The sequence below is a fragment of the Cynara cardunculus genome, assembly GCF_001531365.2.
Source record: "Cynara cardunculus var. scolymus isolate 2C chromosome LG 14, CcrdV1, whole genome shotgun sequence".
Classification (NCBI taxonomy): Eukaryota; Viridiplantae; Streptophyta; class Magnoliopsida; order Asterales; family Asteraceae; genus Cynara; species Cynara cardunculus.
In genome coordinates this window covers 12,711,404-12,729,157 of record NC_037541.1, presented here as the reverse complement: position 1 = coordinate 12,729,157, position 17,754 = coordinate 12,711,404, and the positions used below count along the sequence as shown (strand labels likewise).

At 36.5% G+C, this 17,754-nt stretch overlaps 1 protein-coding gene across 1 annotated transcript; it reads right to left on the bottom strand.

The window, feature by feature from the left end:
- On the bottom strand, positions 1–17,392 carry LOC112526438 (acyl-CoA thioesterase 2-like). Its single transcript, XM_025136720.1, has 18 exons — positions 17,358–17,392; positions 16,100–16,182; positions 15,899–15,991; positions 14,810–14,877; positions 14,638–14,719; positions 14,245–14,291; positions 13,975–14,100; positions 13,732–13,809; positions 13,136–13,223; positions 12,011–12,123; positions 8,525–8,587; positions 8,390–8,445; positions 7,946–8,050; positions 7,805–7,861; positions 5,292–5,393; positions 2,318–2,366; positions 2,159–2,227; positions 1–414 (listed from the first exon to the last, which is right to left on the bottom strand). The coding sequence occupies exons 1-18, from the start codon at positions 17,390–17,392 to the stop codon at positions 337–339; spliced, it is 1,392 nt and encodes a 463-aa protein (XP_024992488.1). The 3' UTR covers positions 1–336.
- Positions 17,393–17,754: the final 362 nt, after the last annotated feature.

Here is a 17,754-nt window from a genome sequence, read left to right as displayed (position 1 = left end):
TGAACGAATAGCAGGTGAATAGTAGCCACATTATTTTATACTATAATTGTAATACCCCATTAATTCTCATTCTCGTTACTACATACCAAAATGTAGCAATCGGTTCGAATACAGAAATAAAATGCAAAAAGAATAATAGTCAAGACCCCAATCAATACCAACTCCTTGAGGCCCTAAAGGCTTCATTTGGACTCTTCTTCTTCCTTTCTTTACTAGACGATTTCGACATCCAAAGAGGCCTCGATAACTATAGATAACTTTGAAGTAATCGGATCAAACGATTTGAAGTACACGAGCGTGCACTTGTTCTTCATAGAAGTCGAGGGTGATATATGTTTACAGCTTCGATACAGTAGTAGACGGTTGTTTTCTTACTTTCCTTATCAGGCCCTCTTGAGTTAGCGATGCAACAAGCTGAATATAAACAAGAAATACATGAAGTCATTTGCGACGAGAAAACATGCATGATTTATTTTTTGACATCGAAAAGACAATTTTCCAACATCAATATCAACGAGTTTTAAACAGGGTTTTCAAAAACTTCTACGATAATACTACTGGTAAAGTTTTTTTTTAAGTATATAATATTATATACGGTAAATGCAACAAATAAACTCACACCCCCTTCTCATCTTTGGTGAGGTTTGAAACTGTGACCTCTTAGGAAGCCAAAGACTACGATACCGCTAGGAAAAAGGCCCTTTGGTTACTACTGGTAAAGTTGACTCGTGAACAAATACCAAAAATAGTCCTTCAAGGCTAAAACTGTTAATATTTTGAGAACGTAGAAACCAACTACTCCATGAGTTATGAACGATGAAAAACCTAAATTATTGATGAATATTGTTCATCATGAATAATTAATGAATACCGTTCCCGTGTTCTCAAAATATCTACAGTTCTCATTTGAACCTAGTACACAAACGGCAAAAATGTACCACAATCGAACTCCCTAATACGGTGCAACTATCGTTAAAGGGCAAATATGTAAATTTGGAATGAATTTTTTTTTAAAATTAGACATTGCACTTTTTAAAAACAATCCAACATTGTTTTAAGAGAGTTCTATTTCCCCATCTAAAACACTCCTAGAAGCCAAATGTGTTGACACAAATCAATATTTCTAATCGGATAAAAATCTGTTATCTCAAATTTTCCAGTCTCATTCTTATCCACGAACGTGAATATAGAGAGAGAATAAAAACATCAATTAAATGAGTTCATATTTATGTGTATTCATGTAATTAATAAGGAGGGATGAGACAAAACTGTAGCAGAACGTATTTTTAATCCTATCTAAACATCATCAAATTTTGGTTATAATGAACAGAAACAAATATTTTATGCATTCCAAAATAAATGTTCACAGTAAAAATGACACAGTTTTAGAAATATGTAATTATCACTTTTTAATCAACAAAAAAGACAATTTTACCCTTGCAAAAGAGAGAAATTTTCTCCGTCTTATGATTAAGGGTAGGATTAAAAAAAGTAAGGGGCCGTTTACTAAACGCTTACCCGGTAAGAACGAGGATAAGGATGGAGAGTCTTACCCGGTAAGTGAGAGTGACGACTCTTACCAGGAAATTTGTTGCTGGAATACGTTGTGATGTACTACAACCTTACCCAATAAAATAAATTATAGTGTTGACTCCTAACAGTGAACAGTTACCGAGTAAGCATTTAGGTAAACAGCCCCTAAACATTTACTTTTGAAAATTGACACTTATCTTGGGACAAATTAAAGTAGAAATACGGATATTTATTTTTGCAAAAATAGACTATTTAACAGCTGAAAATTTCTTAAAGAAGTTGCAATTTAATAGGACATCAAAAAAATAAAATTATGTGGTAGATCTTGGCTCTGATACCATGTGAGAATATGTGGAACACCCGGATCACTCTCCAAAAGAGCCCTTATGGAGAAAGTGAGAGGTTTCAACATATATACGGGAGAAATGGTCCAAATCTAGCTGATGTGGGACTCCAACAGTCCGAGTCTAAATGTGGCACCAAACATGGACAAGAAGTTTTTGTTCTTGTCTTGTTCCACGTACCAAACGCACACTAAAAGGTCTTTTGGGGACGAGATCATCTCATATAAAGATATTTCATTCTCAGTTGAAATATAGAAGAACAAATCATGAAAGTGACATACCTCTCCTTTTCTATTGAACATTTGCCCGCTTACGAATCCTCGAGCATTGTAAGCAGTTGGACTCGATATCTGTAAAACGAGTGACGTTTATATTAAAGAGTAAACATAGAGGCTGAACACCAAGGAAAACAATAAATCAGAGTTCTAGTTGGTACTAACCACATACAACAACCACTCGTCTGCTCTAACGGGCCGGTGAAACCAAATCCTTGAAAAAAAAAGAATAGTTAATCAAGATGGATTCAATTATATCTAAAAAATATCTAACAAAAATAACACATAAATAAATTCTATTCGATCTGCCTCTTCCAGTGACTCGATAAGATAGACCGACCAATTTCCAACTTCCAAAATGATTCAATCCATAAGGTGTAACATCACGGGCCAAACATACCAGATATTGTCGGCTTTGACTATACCTAGACTCTCGGTTTTAAAACACGTCTGAAAGAGGTGTCCAGTTCCTTATAAGGCAACGTTTGTTTCCCTCCCCAACCGATGTGGGATCTTACAATCCACCCCACTGAGGGGGACCCAGCTCCCTAGCTGGCACACCAGATATTATCCGCTTTGTCCCAGGATAACCATACCAGATATTGTCCGCTAAGTCCGCGAACGCCTCCGACGGAGGAGCTGTCCAGTTCCTTATAAGACAACTTTTGTTCCTTCCCCAACCGATGCGGGATCTTACATAAGGAATCATTACAAATCTTCATGATTGAAAAATATTACTCACTCTGCCCCAAAATAACTGTACACAATAGAAATTGCTTACAGTTTTAGACATACATAATTATTACACTTTTCAGTTTACCAGATGACAACCTTACCCTTATTTAATTTCTCTCTCACACACAACTCTTAAATAGGTGCTCATTAATTAACGATAAATTTAAGGATTTAGTTATCTATCTTTGAAACTAGACACTTATCTCGGGACGGAGTGAGTATTAAATAAGAATTCCAAAACAGCAACACTTCAAATTTGACTCCAAAATGTTCCAAGTTTAACAGCCCCTTTGCTTCATAAAGAAAATGTTCGACTATTCGTCAACTATCTTGAGTACATTTTGAGAAGACATATTAAATAAATATTGTAGACTGTGATCAGTGGCATCAACTTATTTGTAACAAATTGGTGATTTTGACATGAAAAACTTCCCAGAAAAGAAAATGATACAATTTCCCGGGGATATTACAGTAAGGGAATTGACCAATTGTTGGAGGGATTGCCTTTTGTTGGAGACGCGATATTAGACATGAAGGTTTTAATCATTTCCGATGACAACTTCTGACAGGAGTTCTTGGAGACGCAATATTAGGGTAGCAGACTAGGGGAGGGGTAGACTGTAGAGGACGGGGGTACGTTCAGTGAGCCAGTGATAAGACCCATGAAGCCTAGGTTAGACTAGGGATGTGTAATCCATCCAACCTTGGTTATGTTTTTTGTACATGCTTATGTTTTGTATGTCCTTGTTTGATTTTTGGTTGCTTACTTTTAACTCGTTTTTCAAATTTTAGCACCGTCTTTCTTGTTTTCAAGTCGTTTTTAGAATGTTCATATGTTCCTTTGCACAAAAGTTATTACGCAAGTTGTATCCTTTTTCTCTGCACACGTTGCACAAACCGGGGATTGTCACAGAAACAACCCCTCAACTTTACGATGGAATGGCTAGTGGTTCCCGTGAAACCACTAACTTGATGCCGCGTAGTGTAAATTCTTTTAGTTGTTTAACAGTGCAACCATATTTTTCGTTGCATGAAGCCAAACAATTTTGGTTGGGTGGAACAATAAACCTAGCCGGTAATCCTAACTCTTGAAAGAGATGAATTCTAATTGGGGTAACCTTGTTTTTGTTTTCTGTTAATATTTGGATGTTGGGGTTAATGATAGTTATTTGTGTTTAGCTTTAATTTGATTATATTTGGGGCTAATATTTTAGAGTTAATTTGTTTATATTAATGTTAAAATAGTAACATGTCAATTTGGTTTTTTGGGTAACCGTGAGCATCTGGGCCAACTTACGTGCACAGACTAATCACCCAGGCGACCACTAATTGCGTATAGTCATCGCAGGTGAACCTTCATAACCACAAGGGTTTTGGAAGCGCCTAGAATCGAACCCAAAGAAGATGAGATTTCCACATCTTTAGTGTTATTTTGGGGCCAACTCTTTAGGGTTAATTTGTGTATATTTGCTGCAACTCTTTAGACTTTAGGGTCAACTTGGAGCTACAATTTTAGGGTTAATTTTTTTTCATATTTGGGGCTAACTCTTTAGACTTTAGGGTTAATTTGTTAATGTTGTTGATTTGTTTCTTCAATGTGTTTGAAGATGTAAGATCTATTTAAAAGAAAAATATCATGTATAGACTCATAAAAAAGGCCTTATAAAACATAAACTAATGGAAGTATTTTCATCTTGGTGCCTATATTTTATTTTTATTTCATAATTAAATTAAATTTATTTAATAATTAAATTTTATCATATTCTATATTATGGTAATTATTTTGTGCTATCACTAACAAAAAAATCTTGGATCCGCCTTTACCCGGGACCCACCTTCGGGTGGAATATACTAGGGTTGTTTGGTTGGGTTTATTACCTTTTATTTAATTGATTGTAACTTATTAGATGCCATCAACAAATGTCAACTTGAAGTTTAAAAACAACTAATTTGACAAAAAAAGAAGTTAAATGTGGTTTCTTTTTTTCTTTGGACAGAAATTCATGGTTTAGACAAACCATGTGTCATTAATAGGAAAAGGTTTTATGACCTCACCAAGAGATATATCCTGTTTGCAGGGTATAACGTCTAGGTGGAGGTCCAAATGAGAACACCTTCATTTTAAGAAAACACAAGAACACCCTTGTCACATGTGATAATACACGTGAAAAACCTGGTTATGTGCGGGCGACTTGGCTTGCAACCTAGGTTGTGCCAGCACGTCCCCCGCATCTCTGATTTAATACCATATGGGATGGATTATAGTATCACATGTGATTGACTATAGTAAAAGGGTTTTCTAGCGTTTTCATAACATGAAAGGTGTTCTCGTTTGAAGTCTTCTCATAGCGTCTATACTATAAAATAAATATAAAAGTAATAATTAAAGCTCATGAATACTTACGAGTGATCCAAGCTAACAGATGAAGTCTTCAAGTCCTTACGGCGATGAGGATTCAGACTGACATTTAGAAATATGAGATCTGAAGTGTACGCTACAACACATCTGCATAATAAATCATTTCCAGATGCTTGATAAATAAACACATAATCTGCTTCTGCATCTTACAAACCAAACCAGAGGAACCCAATATATCTAGGGACAGTATGATGTACACAAACCTTACCTCTACCCCAAAGGGTAAAGAGGCTGTTTCCATGAGAACCCACAGCTTGAAAATCAAAAAATAATCGGAAACAAGTGTGGTAAGTAGAAGAGAAGTGTGTGCAAACAAGCAACAGGTAGATTGCTATCAATTAAACAAACTACTAAAGTAGAAGGAACACTTAGTCTAGCAATCAGTCATAAGTAAACCTAAAAGATTGGCATACAGTAAAAGCATCTCCAAGAGATTCTCCAAAATGGAGAAAATGAGGAAAACGAAGATTTTGAACCAATTTTATGCTCCAACAGATCCCTAAAACTCTCTCCGAGATGAAGTAGGGAAGAGAAGGTTTTTTCTCCAAATATGGGTAACACCCCAAAAATGATTACCATGTGAGAGATATTTTTAATATATTTTCACTGATAGGAAACTGTGAAAATAAATATTTAGAGAAGAAATAATATTAAAATAGATGAATGAAATATTTTAATATTATAATCAATGTTGGATTCTCCAAAATGGAGAATTTGTTGGAGATAATGTAATTCTTTTAGAGATTGACTTTTGGTTCTCTATTTTGGATGAATTTTGGGGAATCTGATGAAGATGCTCTAAAAACATGAAATACTAACTCTAATGAACAATAAAGGGTCCCACAAGTAAATGCATAAATAAGATATGGAAGGTAGAAAGAACTAAAACCACCTCCTTCTAACGTAGCACCAGCTTCCCTCCCCCTTGCCTACCCTCTATCAACTCCAAACTCCCTCCAGTTTATGTTAGCTATTGATCCCGTCCCCCCCCCCCCCCCCCCAACATAGTCCGCTACCCTAGCCTTGCTCCTCCAAAAGCAAGACTAAAACCACCTCTTTCTAATGTAGCACCGGCTATCCCTCCCCTTTGCCTACCTTCTATCAACTCCAAACTCCCTCAGGTTTATGTTAGCTATACCCCCCCCCCCCCCCAAAAACATAGTCTGCTACCCTAGTCTTGCCTGAACAAAAGCTTCTATCAAAGGTCATGTCATCAGAAATATCTAAGGTCGTCGTTTTTATCCTCATATGTTCATCCCATTTATTCCTTGCACTACTATTCATACTTTTCTATTCTCCTCACTAGCGCCATTGGTCTCCAGCATCCGTGTCTGAACCACTGCAGTCTTCCTTCTCTTAATTTATCCATGCCAAACGCGACTTCCCACTCTGCCTGAAAGGCCTCATTGGGCATCGTATCCAACCTAGTCTGACCACATATCCACTTCTTTTTGCAACTTCGACCTTTCACTTGTGTGTCTTTTAATTTTTTATCACCCAACACTTCAAACCATACAACATACCAGGTCCGATGGAACCCTGTAGAATTTCCTTTTTAATTTTGGCAGTTTCTTGTCTCGCAAAACTCTGTGGCAACCCTCCAGTTTAACCACCATGTCTTTATTCTATGTGTTACATCATCTTTGACCTCCCCTCCTAAATCATGGAGCCTAGATACTTGAACCTATCATTTTGGGGCATCTTTTGATTCCCAATGTTGACTTCAACCTCCTCGTCAACAGATTCCCTGCTATAATTTCAGCATTTGACAATTTGTCTTAGAGCGGCTAATGAGCAAGACATATGTTTCTAATGCCGCCTTCTACTGCTCTACTTTCTGGTTCACCTCTACTCTCAACTCTGCTACCGGCACAATATCGTCAGCTAATTACATGCACCAAAGGATACTCCCTAGAATCCCTCGGAAAATCTCGTCCAGAATTACTACAAAAGGAATTGGCTTAGTGTCGATCCTAGTGTAGCCCTATCCCCAGCAAGTAATACCCCATCTCTCCCACCAGGTCCTGACACGTTCTCATTCACTCATACATGTCTTGTATCACCCTAACATATTACATCGGATAAAATACCTAAACAGAGATTTTAGTTAATGAGGTCATTGTAGCTTGGAGAAAAGAGAACTGTTAGGTGTTCTCAAAAACCATTTGAAAGGGATCCCAATATGAAAATTGTTTTGATAAGCAAATACACCACTGGAAAGCTACTACATTTTCATAAATCGTTGTCTAAAAGTCTTTGCCGATATGATACCTTCATGCACCTGAACCTTAATAGCCAACTCTAGTACTGCATGTCTTCATCATTGAAGACAGTTGTTCTTAGCATAGATAGGTATATCAACAAAGGTGACTAGCTCTTGTGCAGGTAAAACAAAAATTCTAGATACATGTGCAGGCGTGCTAATAATTCTAGGCAATGAGCTTCAACAATTTATTCATTTGCTTCTCAAGCAGTTGTATCTACAAGTGGGTACTCACCTATGTAAAGCCTCATCATCTGAGAGTTTTCCTTTCGCTCTAAACCAGTATCTCAAGCTGCAATTATAAAATAATATATTGAATGATAACCATACAAGTGTGTATGTTGATGCAGTAAAAAATGATTAACCACTGGTTGACCTGGCAGGACGTTTATCGTAGTTGGTTGAATTACTAGGCTCACAAAACCTTATGTCGATAGGCCAAGGAATAAACTTTGTTGTGGCAACTTTGTTTCGGTAAGTCCTGTAACAATAACGTAGTTGTTAGACACCTTACCTGTGGTATTGGAAATATGCATAATACTTCCTCCATCCCAAAATAAGTGTCCGCGATTAAAAAAAAACACATGGTTTAAGAAATGTGTAATTGCTACAGCTTTTAATCAACCAAATGACAAGTTTACCCTATATCTCTCTCTCCATCTACTTAACTCTTAAATACTCCTGTATCAAAATCAAGAGTAGAATTGGAAATTTAATAAATTATAACCATCTATTTTTCAAAGTGGACACGTATTATGGGACAACCTTAAATAGAAATGTGGACTCTTATTTTGGGACAGAGGCAGTAATTGGAATCTACCTGGGAAGACGAGGATCAGTAAGGCGCTTCTCCCGCAAATCTTCCATTGATAAAAGCTGCAAACACCAGAGTTAGAGGAAATAGCAATTTTAACTAGAACCATTTGACAAGTTTGTAGCAACATAGTTCTGGTACCATTTCTGGATCAGGGACTGCAGGCATTGACGGTAGCTGGTGATCAAACCCTACTTCTTCTTTCTGAAAAAACAACCCATACTTGATTAATATACAGACGTAAATAATTTAATTTTGCACCTTTGCTACCATCAATTCACATATAAAGAATGAAAAACAAAACTAAGATCGTCTGAAAGAAGTATAGGTCACTGATACATGATTATAACAACAAACAAGATTAAATGAATGTCATGCAGCATGCAGCTATAAGATGGTTCGACCCCAGTTTTATTTAATTGGGCATCAAAAACCAAAGCAAACCAAACATACCCAGTATGTCCCACCTGGAGGTGGGACCTGGGTTTGGGGAGGGTAGGATGTATGCAACTCTGACCTCTACCTCCAAGAGTAGAGCGGATGTTTCTGTAAAGACCCACGGCATGTGCAAAGAGTGTGAAACAAAATAATTGAGCTTGCTCAAATAATAATAATAATGAAACAGAAAAAGAGGGAGAACATGAAAAAAGAAAGGCAGTGCTATAATTGAAAATGAGTCAAAAATAGACAAGAACATTCAAACAGACAAATAAATACACAAACACAAGCAGGACAAGAAAATATAACCATGGTAGGAAGACCAACATACCCTAGTCTAACCCTGGAGAGCTAACTGCCGACCCACTAAACCTACACCCATCCTTTACCTCCCTAGATCTTTTCCTCCTGCCCCCGCTAGCTACGTATTTCCACCCCTAGTCAGCTACCCTAATCTAGGACATCTCTGAAGAAAATTCTTAGTAACAAAGATATTGATCTGCTTGTGACAGTATTGCAAGGTAAAATCGATCAAACTTCATGGTTTGCGGTATTTAACTATGTAATGAAGTTTAAGAGAAAATTAGTATCTAGTACTTGTAACCAAATATAGACAATTACATGAACCCTGCCCTATCAACCTCCTAGTAAAGTTCATCTTATCATGTACCTTAGAAGACATGGTACCTCCATCTATCAACACATCAACAAATGAGACCTGAAACCATATGGTAGGCGGTTCCCACACTTGTAGACTGTGCTTCCTAATACTTATTTCTGTCTAAGAAATTGATCTACTGGGTCTATTGATGATTCACTGAACTAAGAGATGATCTATTGAGAAAGCCAACTATCATGGCATTCAGAAAAATAGGAGAATAATATGATGGAACGTCAGCAGATCAAGTTACTTGAAGTTTCCAATTATCAATAATGTAACAAAAATCATGCAAGGTTGCAAACTTCTCTCCAAGGCAATTTCTTCTCTAGATTGCATAGTGAATGTTGAGACGAGCCTTCCAACGTGTCCTCACCTTCTTCATACCCCGAAACTGAAAGCAGTTTCCTCACATATCGTTGTCCTTGTCATACCCAGCCAACCTTAACCAAACAAAGGTAATGCTTCGAAGGAACACATAGCATCATTCAAGCTCTACTCAGGCAATATATACATATTATAAGCCTGTTTCCGGTCTACCTTTAGGCCATATTTGTTGAGGTTAAGATTAAGAAGTCAAAACAAATAACGGTCTTTGAGGTTTACCAATTGATTGATAATGAAAATTAGGAGCAATTGTCGTTAACGGATGTCTTAATGCTTGACAATCTTGAATTTTGTGAATAGGACAGAAATAAGAATAACGCAAACTAAAAAGCATATCTATGTTTAATAAGACACCGCGTCTATGGTTTCTGAACATGCTCCTGCAAGAAGGATGCATCACGATTAGCGATTCTTGTCTCATGTGCAAGAACACGGGCAACACCTGACACAGATAATTATACACATTGGTGATCAAGACAAATTCTGACCTGGTTACTGACCTGAAGACTTAAAAGTAATTGAACAAAGGCTGCTGGATTGCATAATACGTGTAAACTCACCAAGTCTTAGCCAGTTTGGCATCCAAAAAATGCAATCATGAGGAACATCACTACACTGCGCTCCTGAAGGAACTTTTAAAGCAGCAAGAGATGATTGATTGGAAAATCTATGACATAAGTGCACAACATCTATAGTCCTACTATATAAATTCCAAAGGGTCCATAGCCTTGAAACCAGATAAGGCTCATTGGTTAGGGTACCAAGTTGGAATGGGATAAAGATGATAGGCTTTGGTTCATCAGTTTCAAAGGTTTCAAACCAAACTGGAAAAGGCACAGAATCTGAAAGCCTTCATTGCATTGTTGCTGGCTACCTTTCATTTATGTTTATAAATTGGACATTATCAATTTTTCAGTTGCTGACTGCATCCTTCTTCGTACATCTAAAAAAGGGTAATTTGAGGCCGTAGTCTAACGTATAGTGGATTCCCAGAAACATGTACACAAATAATTGCATAGAAAGATGATTCCACGTTTGCAATTCCAAGGATGGTAGTACACACAAATATACTTAGGTTCACACAGCGATTAGTCCTGGAAACCTGGGCATTTTAAGGAATACTTTGAGATCTTAATGTCTTGTCGATAGCTGCGACGCCTTCAATGTTGATATGGAGACTTTGCTTCCAATCTCTTTCCAGCCTTTGTGATTTCATATACCCATAGAGAAGACCTTTAGTACTGTACTCTACCCCCGAACCAGCAGCCCAGCCAAGTCCCATTAATTGATCATAACGATATTGGCAAGGTCCTCTTGCTATTATCTCATAGCTACGTCCTCAACTACGACGGCTACTGGAGTAGTCAACTCCAGATCAATGCAAAAGAAAGCATCTAAAGAGGAAGGCTCATTGTAGAGCTAGAAAGCCTAATCTATTGCCTCCCTCCCTCCACGTATATCCAAGTCCGAGGGAGACTTCTTTTTTTGTGATGAAAGGTGGTATCTTAGTGATAGGCCTTTTCGTCCACCTGTGAGTATGCAAGATCTGAACTTGTCCCTCCCTTCCCTAGTCTAGACTTGTAGTAGCATTTAAAAGATAAACTGAGCATTTTGCATCACACCGTTTCCATAGTTTCAACAAGTAAAAGCTTATGAAATGGGAGATATAAATATATAGCACAAAGTTATTCTTTGACGAGATATAAATCTCTCTAACAATATCAATTTAATTGGATATACAAACTTAACTTAAGTAATACGTCTTGAACAATTGAATGCAAACATAACCAAAATGGAATAGTTCAACAAGAAAGGCAGCATAGGACTAAGGAACCTTAAATGGAACTGTGGGCATGCTGTTATACCAACATTTATTTGTTGCAAAAAGATGGCTAAGTTGCATCTTCAAAGTACGATCATTATAGAAAAGAAAATGCAAATTTTATGTTACAAGTCAATTTTGCTATTTAAGATTATCTATTCTAACTTCCCACTAGCATTACTAGTTGTCTATCTTGTAAATGGTGCCAGACCACCAATTGAAATTAAAAAGAATCATCAGAGTTCACACAAAGAACTACATCAAACAAAAGAAACACATGTGTCGAACAGTGGTTGTACACAGATGAACAGTCATAAGGTACCTGAAATGAAGCAATCATTGTGAATACCACATTTCCTTTCTGTATTGCATCTATCTTTCGGGTAGCAAAACTGTTGCCATCGCGTACACGGTGAACATGGTATATAATTGGAACTGCAAGCATATATGTATCAGATTAAAGTCTCCACTTCTCCCAAGTTATCCATCAAAGATTAATACGAGATAAGAGATGAAGAGTTGGTCAATCAAAATAACATATCACTGTTCCCACAATTAAGGTGCTCTAAGTATGACTCTGGCAAGAGCAAAAATCAACACATCATAAAAGTGGAGCCCAGACCTAGACTTTAGAGAATAAATAAGAAACAAAGAGAATCCCCAAGAAAACCAGGTAAGTTTAGTAAGGAAAAGAATCAAAAAAGAGAAATGACAAAAGGTTAGGGACCTTTTTCAAGACTCTACAAAAAAATAGAAGTTCTCACACAAACCAAACTCAAGCAAAAGTTTAACCCTTTGCCATTATATATTGAACTTAAACATGAACAAAAATATCAACCTTCAGATCTGTAAGCAGCAGGAATTCTCTGTTAATTTCAATATGATTTACATACAAAGGTACATATATTTATACAAGGGATGAGAGACCAAATCTCTCTAGTTTCATACTCTCATGAGTTAGCTTCCACTACACATTGTTTCCATAGCAAGAACATTAGGAATCCAAGCAATTGCAGTCAACATTATTATTGATGACTCACCACATTGGTTCGAGTATTATTAGTCGTTTCTGGTGTTCGTTGCTATTTTAATGACCCTTACATATGGTCACCATTCGCTATGGTGTCATATATATCTTAGGCTTGCACGTACTCCACAAAAGAAGATTTCTTTGAAGATGAACAAAGCATTTGTTGCCTGTTCAATGGAGACAAGTTCTACAAAGGGGACTTCCACCAATGATTTTGCATATGAGTGAATGTAAAGAAGTGGATGACAATCAATTTTGCCGCGTTCTACCACCATGAAATTGAAAAAGGCATGGTGAAGAAATAAGGCATTAAAGATAATTGCAATGATTATTCCACTTAGAGGTATGAAAGATAACAGTTCTTAGAGCTAAAAAAGAGTTGCTCGTTATTCCAACAAGATGAAGAACAAAACTTACTTTCAAGATCCCCAACAAGAAGAAAGTAAGCATGTAAGCTATGAACAATCTTAAGCGAATCAACAGTTTTTGATGCTGCAGCCAGTGCCTGCATATTATTGACCATTAAAAAAACTATTGGCATGGAATATTCAGTACATATGACACTAAATTAATTTTCTATTATGAATAAACCTCCACCTAAATGAATGGGAACATTAGATACCAGTAGGAGAAGGTAGGTGCAATGATATTATCGATGTTACAAAATTTTATGTCATTTTGTCTTTGATCAAATTTTAGAACAGTCTATACCAGAGACATTCTAAAGCATCTTCTAGCCTTCTGATAAAAATGCAAAATATGTAACATATATATATATATATGTGTGTGTGTGTGTGTATATGTACGTGAATATATATATATATATATATGTGTGTGTGTATGTGTATATAAAAGATTCAAAATCTGTACAGGCACACACATATTTGATACTTGTATTGATGTGAGGGAAAGACGGACAGAGGCAAAGAAAGCAAACAATCAACTGTGTGGGAATTCTTTATCAGTGTGACGGTGTCAATTCCAGTTTAACCAAAAATGAAGTTTACTCATGCCTGTCCAATGAACTGTCCTCCAAACACTTTCCCAAATTGTGGAGCATCAGGCAATGTGATCCCTTTAAATATGTTGACCTTCATAAAAAACAGAACAAATGTAAGTTATTTGTTTTATGGACATATTGCAGGGACCGAATATTCATGACACATGCTGATGCTGCCAAGAGGATAACATATAGCATACCCTAGCCGGCTAAAATCATAATAGCTTTATGAAATTTCCAAATCTTGCTTACATACTTCTATAGGCTCAAGATGCAATATGCTCTCAACAAGTGAGCATGGTTCAAGTGTTTTGTCTGCGCTCCAGATTGAAGTTGACTGCAACAAATTGCAATGCTCATGGGGCAGCACTAAGCAGGTCAGCTGTCACAACACAGGGAATATCAGAAGTCTTGAGCAAAAGATCTATTTAGATGCCTCAAGACTGAGTCAAGGCAACATCATAAATATTACAGGGATGAAACAACCAAATTGAGGAAAAAGAAAGAAATGAAACCATGCAAGCACCTTAGTCAGTGCAATGACATCTGCTTGCTGCATAGATGATGCCAGACCTGCAATACCAGGTTGAATTATTTGTAACATTTAGTCTAAAATGTCTGCATTTTGGAGAAACAAGTGCTACAAAAATATCTGAAGTACTCATAAAGCTTCAAGGTTGTCCATCTACAGAGCAAAACATGAACAATATCCACCAGCATTATGCATATGAAAGGCTCATTGCCTTTAGAGCAAAATATCAGCAATTCAAATGCCACAAGCATGATGAATCAAAAACTATTATGGAAGGATTATCGATGAATGCATTGATGTTTCATTGAGAATTAAATTATTGATGTTTACAATGATGGAGGATGAGAGAAAAACTGCTAAACAAGAATATGATGATGAAACATTCACCGTTGCCAAAGTAGTCATAACGTTTAAGTTGGAACTCTGGCCGATTATGCTCATCTGCATGGAAATACCCAGACACCTCTGCCTGCAAAAATTGGTTAATCATACTACTGTAGGCTGCAATCAAAGATGCATGTCCAATATGGAATAATATGTTACAGAAGGCGACAGTTACCTCGCCATTCCAAACGAAGTAAATTCCATTGCCAGCCTCTCCTTCTCTAACAACATATTCTTGTGGATCTTGAAAAGGGAACATCACAACTATTCAATAGACATCTGAAAGAGTCTTCCTCATATTTATATAGACATCCAAGAAGTGGGCACAAAATCAGGATATTTCATTTTGAAGGTACACAGAAACAATCTTAATTCTAAAAGTTAACACGTATATTTGTTATTTTAACAAGATTTACAATTGAAAGCGTACTCCTGAATATTATATTCTCTATCACTAACTGTGCTTTGTTGGTGATTTTAGCCAAGTCATAATGAGATTAAAAACCGATGCTGTTCTATCTTTTTTGTCATCAAGCCATTTAGTATGATCGGGATTAATGTGAGACAAGCCGAAATCAGTTAATTCGAGCCCAGAGCTGTGGCGTGCACGCTCGGATAATTCGAGCCCGGAGGTGCGGAGTGCACACTTGGATAAGTTAAGTTGATCTCAGGAACGCGGGGGTCCGGAGGCAGCGCCTCTAGTGGGGTTCCAAGGGGCAGAGCCTCCGGTCAGGGGGCAGGGTCAAGGGTGGTTATTACTTACACTTCAACAAAGATCAGCATGAATCCAAGAGCAAAAACTTCAAAATTTATATTTCTACCGATTCACTGATCATCACAACATCACGGTCACCAACAAGGTATCGGTCAAAATAGAACTAACTTATTTTACCATAATGTTCAAATTTTAGAACACTGCTTTTCTACTGAATCACTGATCACCAAAATGAAATTAACTTACTACCATAATGTTCAAACCTAAATCGCTACTTTTTCTACAGAATCACTGATCATCAAAATTCAAAACATCATATTCACTAAAACGACATCAGTCAAATAGAACCCAACTTATAACCATACTATGCAGACTTTAAAACACAAGGTTTCTACTATATTACCGATCGTTAAAACATTTCTTCACCAAAATGATATTAGACAAAACAGAACTAACTTATTTAAAATGCTACTCTTTTACCAAACATTGGATCATCAAAACATCAAATTCACCAAAATAAGTCAACCAAAACAGGACTAAACTGATTACCGTAATGTTTAACAGTAACAACTTTCGCGATTTTCCGAAGAGACGAGCTCGGCAGCCTCTGAAGCAACGGCACACAACCCAAAAATTCGATCACTGCTCATCAAATTTAATCATAAACACGTATAAAAATCAATTTGATACATCATAACACATTGAAAATTGCTAGAAAATTAGCGGTTATTGATTTTGTATGGTGATTACCTGATTCTGTGCTGAACATGCTGAATGTTGACCAGCCCTTTGCAAGGATTTTGTTTTTGTAGGTTGTTTTATAGCATCGATATCTGGACGGAAGATAGGGAAGAGGAAAAGATCCAGTGCTACGCGGCTGTAGGGTTTTATCCGGCGTTTTGAGAATCCAAATAACCACGTGTAGGCATGGGTCTCCATCCGCGGTGACAGGATCCTAGAGATATTGTTTGGGGTGGGCTGTATGCATTGCTTGATGCATCCCTATCCATGAATTTCTTCTTCATACACATCAATATTAATACATATTTTTTTACATTTTCAATGTTTAAATGACCTGATTCTGACATCAAAGAGGGTGCCATTAGCACTCCCCTATTGTTTCCGTTTACATGAGATATTTACCTTAAATGTGTCAAAACATTATGATTGGTCAATAATGTCCATATTTAAATATTGAAAGATAATTAAAATAGTCCTTAAATATCAAATTCATTTCATACGGTTTGTTTGTTTACCTCTTAATAGTTTCATTAAAAGACAACATTTGAATCGTTAAGAGGTAAATCTTATTTGACCAAAAAATAAAGTCTGTCTCTTAATAATTTTAAAACCTTCTGAATGATTTTGTATCTTAAATCTCCTTTTATCATTAAGAGCCATGATTTCATTGTATACAATTACCAAACAATTATATTTCATTTTGCATTATATCATGAGAGCCTCTTAATCATTCTGACCACTTAATCATTATGCACCAAACCATTCAGCAATTGCCAAACAGCAGCTTAATATCTCTGAAGTATAATTCAGTCAGATGTTTGGATATTAAGAGCATTTGTTTTTTTTTTAATAAGAGTTTAAAAGTTTTAAATGTCCTCTAAAGTTTTTAAATGGTAAACGTATCTTTTAATACATTTTAATCCTAATATGCTCTATCAAATGGTTCATATTTTGGGATGTAACAGATTTGTTAGCAAAAAAACTATTTATTTTTTATACTTTTGTAAAACTCTCTCTTTCGTACTTTTGCATTGGTTTGGTCGATTCAAATTTCATACTTCAGACGTAAAAACAAACAATCTTACTGATCCAGACTTCAGCACCACCTCTTATCAATTAGAAGTTAAATCAAACTTCAGAACCTCTTAAAAAACAAACGCCGCCTTAGTCGTTTTTCTCTCAAAATCATCAAAATGCTACTAGGTCCGTAATTTATGAAGAGGTCAAAGTGTTAAAAAAAGTTTTACAAATAATATATTTAATATACGAGGATGGGGCAAGGATCACGTTACCCGTCCCCATCCCTATCCTTGGCTTTTAACATGTGGGGATCCCCGTCCTCATCTTTGATCCCCAGTTTTGCGAGGAATCTCTTACCGTCGGGACGAGTACGACCAGTTCCTCAGGAGACATGTTGGTCCCAAAGGGTCTACAAGAATACTAAACAGTTTGTAGAAGGGGGGGAGATGAATACAAACACAATTTTCAAATTTAAAATATATATTGATAAAGAAGATCAATACAGATTTTATAAGATTGTCTGCGAAAAGATAAGTTATAAGAAACCTATCTAAACAATCTTAAGTTACACACAAAGAATAGCAAATATAAGAAAAAATATTGCTAATAGATTCTTTTACTTAAGCTGAAAGAAGCTTGAAGTA

Coding starts and splice junctions, on each gene's coding strand:
- LOC112526438 (XM_025136720.1), bottom strand. CDS start 17,392: ATGGGGACGGGTAACGTGATCCTTGCCCCATCCTC. Junction 7,862..7,945: donor TACGATAAACGTCCTGCCAG/GTCAACCAGTGG, acceptor TTATAATTGCAG/CTTGAGATACTGGTTTAGAG. Junction 415..2,158: donor TGTTCAATAGAAAAGGAGAG/GTATGTCACTTT, acceptor GTTTATATTCAG/CTTGTTGCATCGCTAACTCA.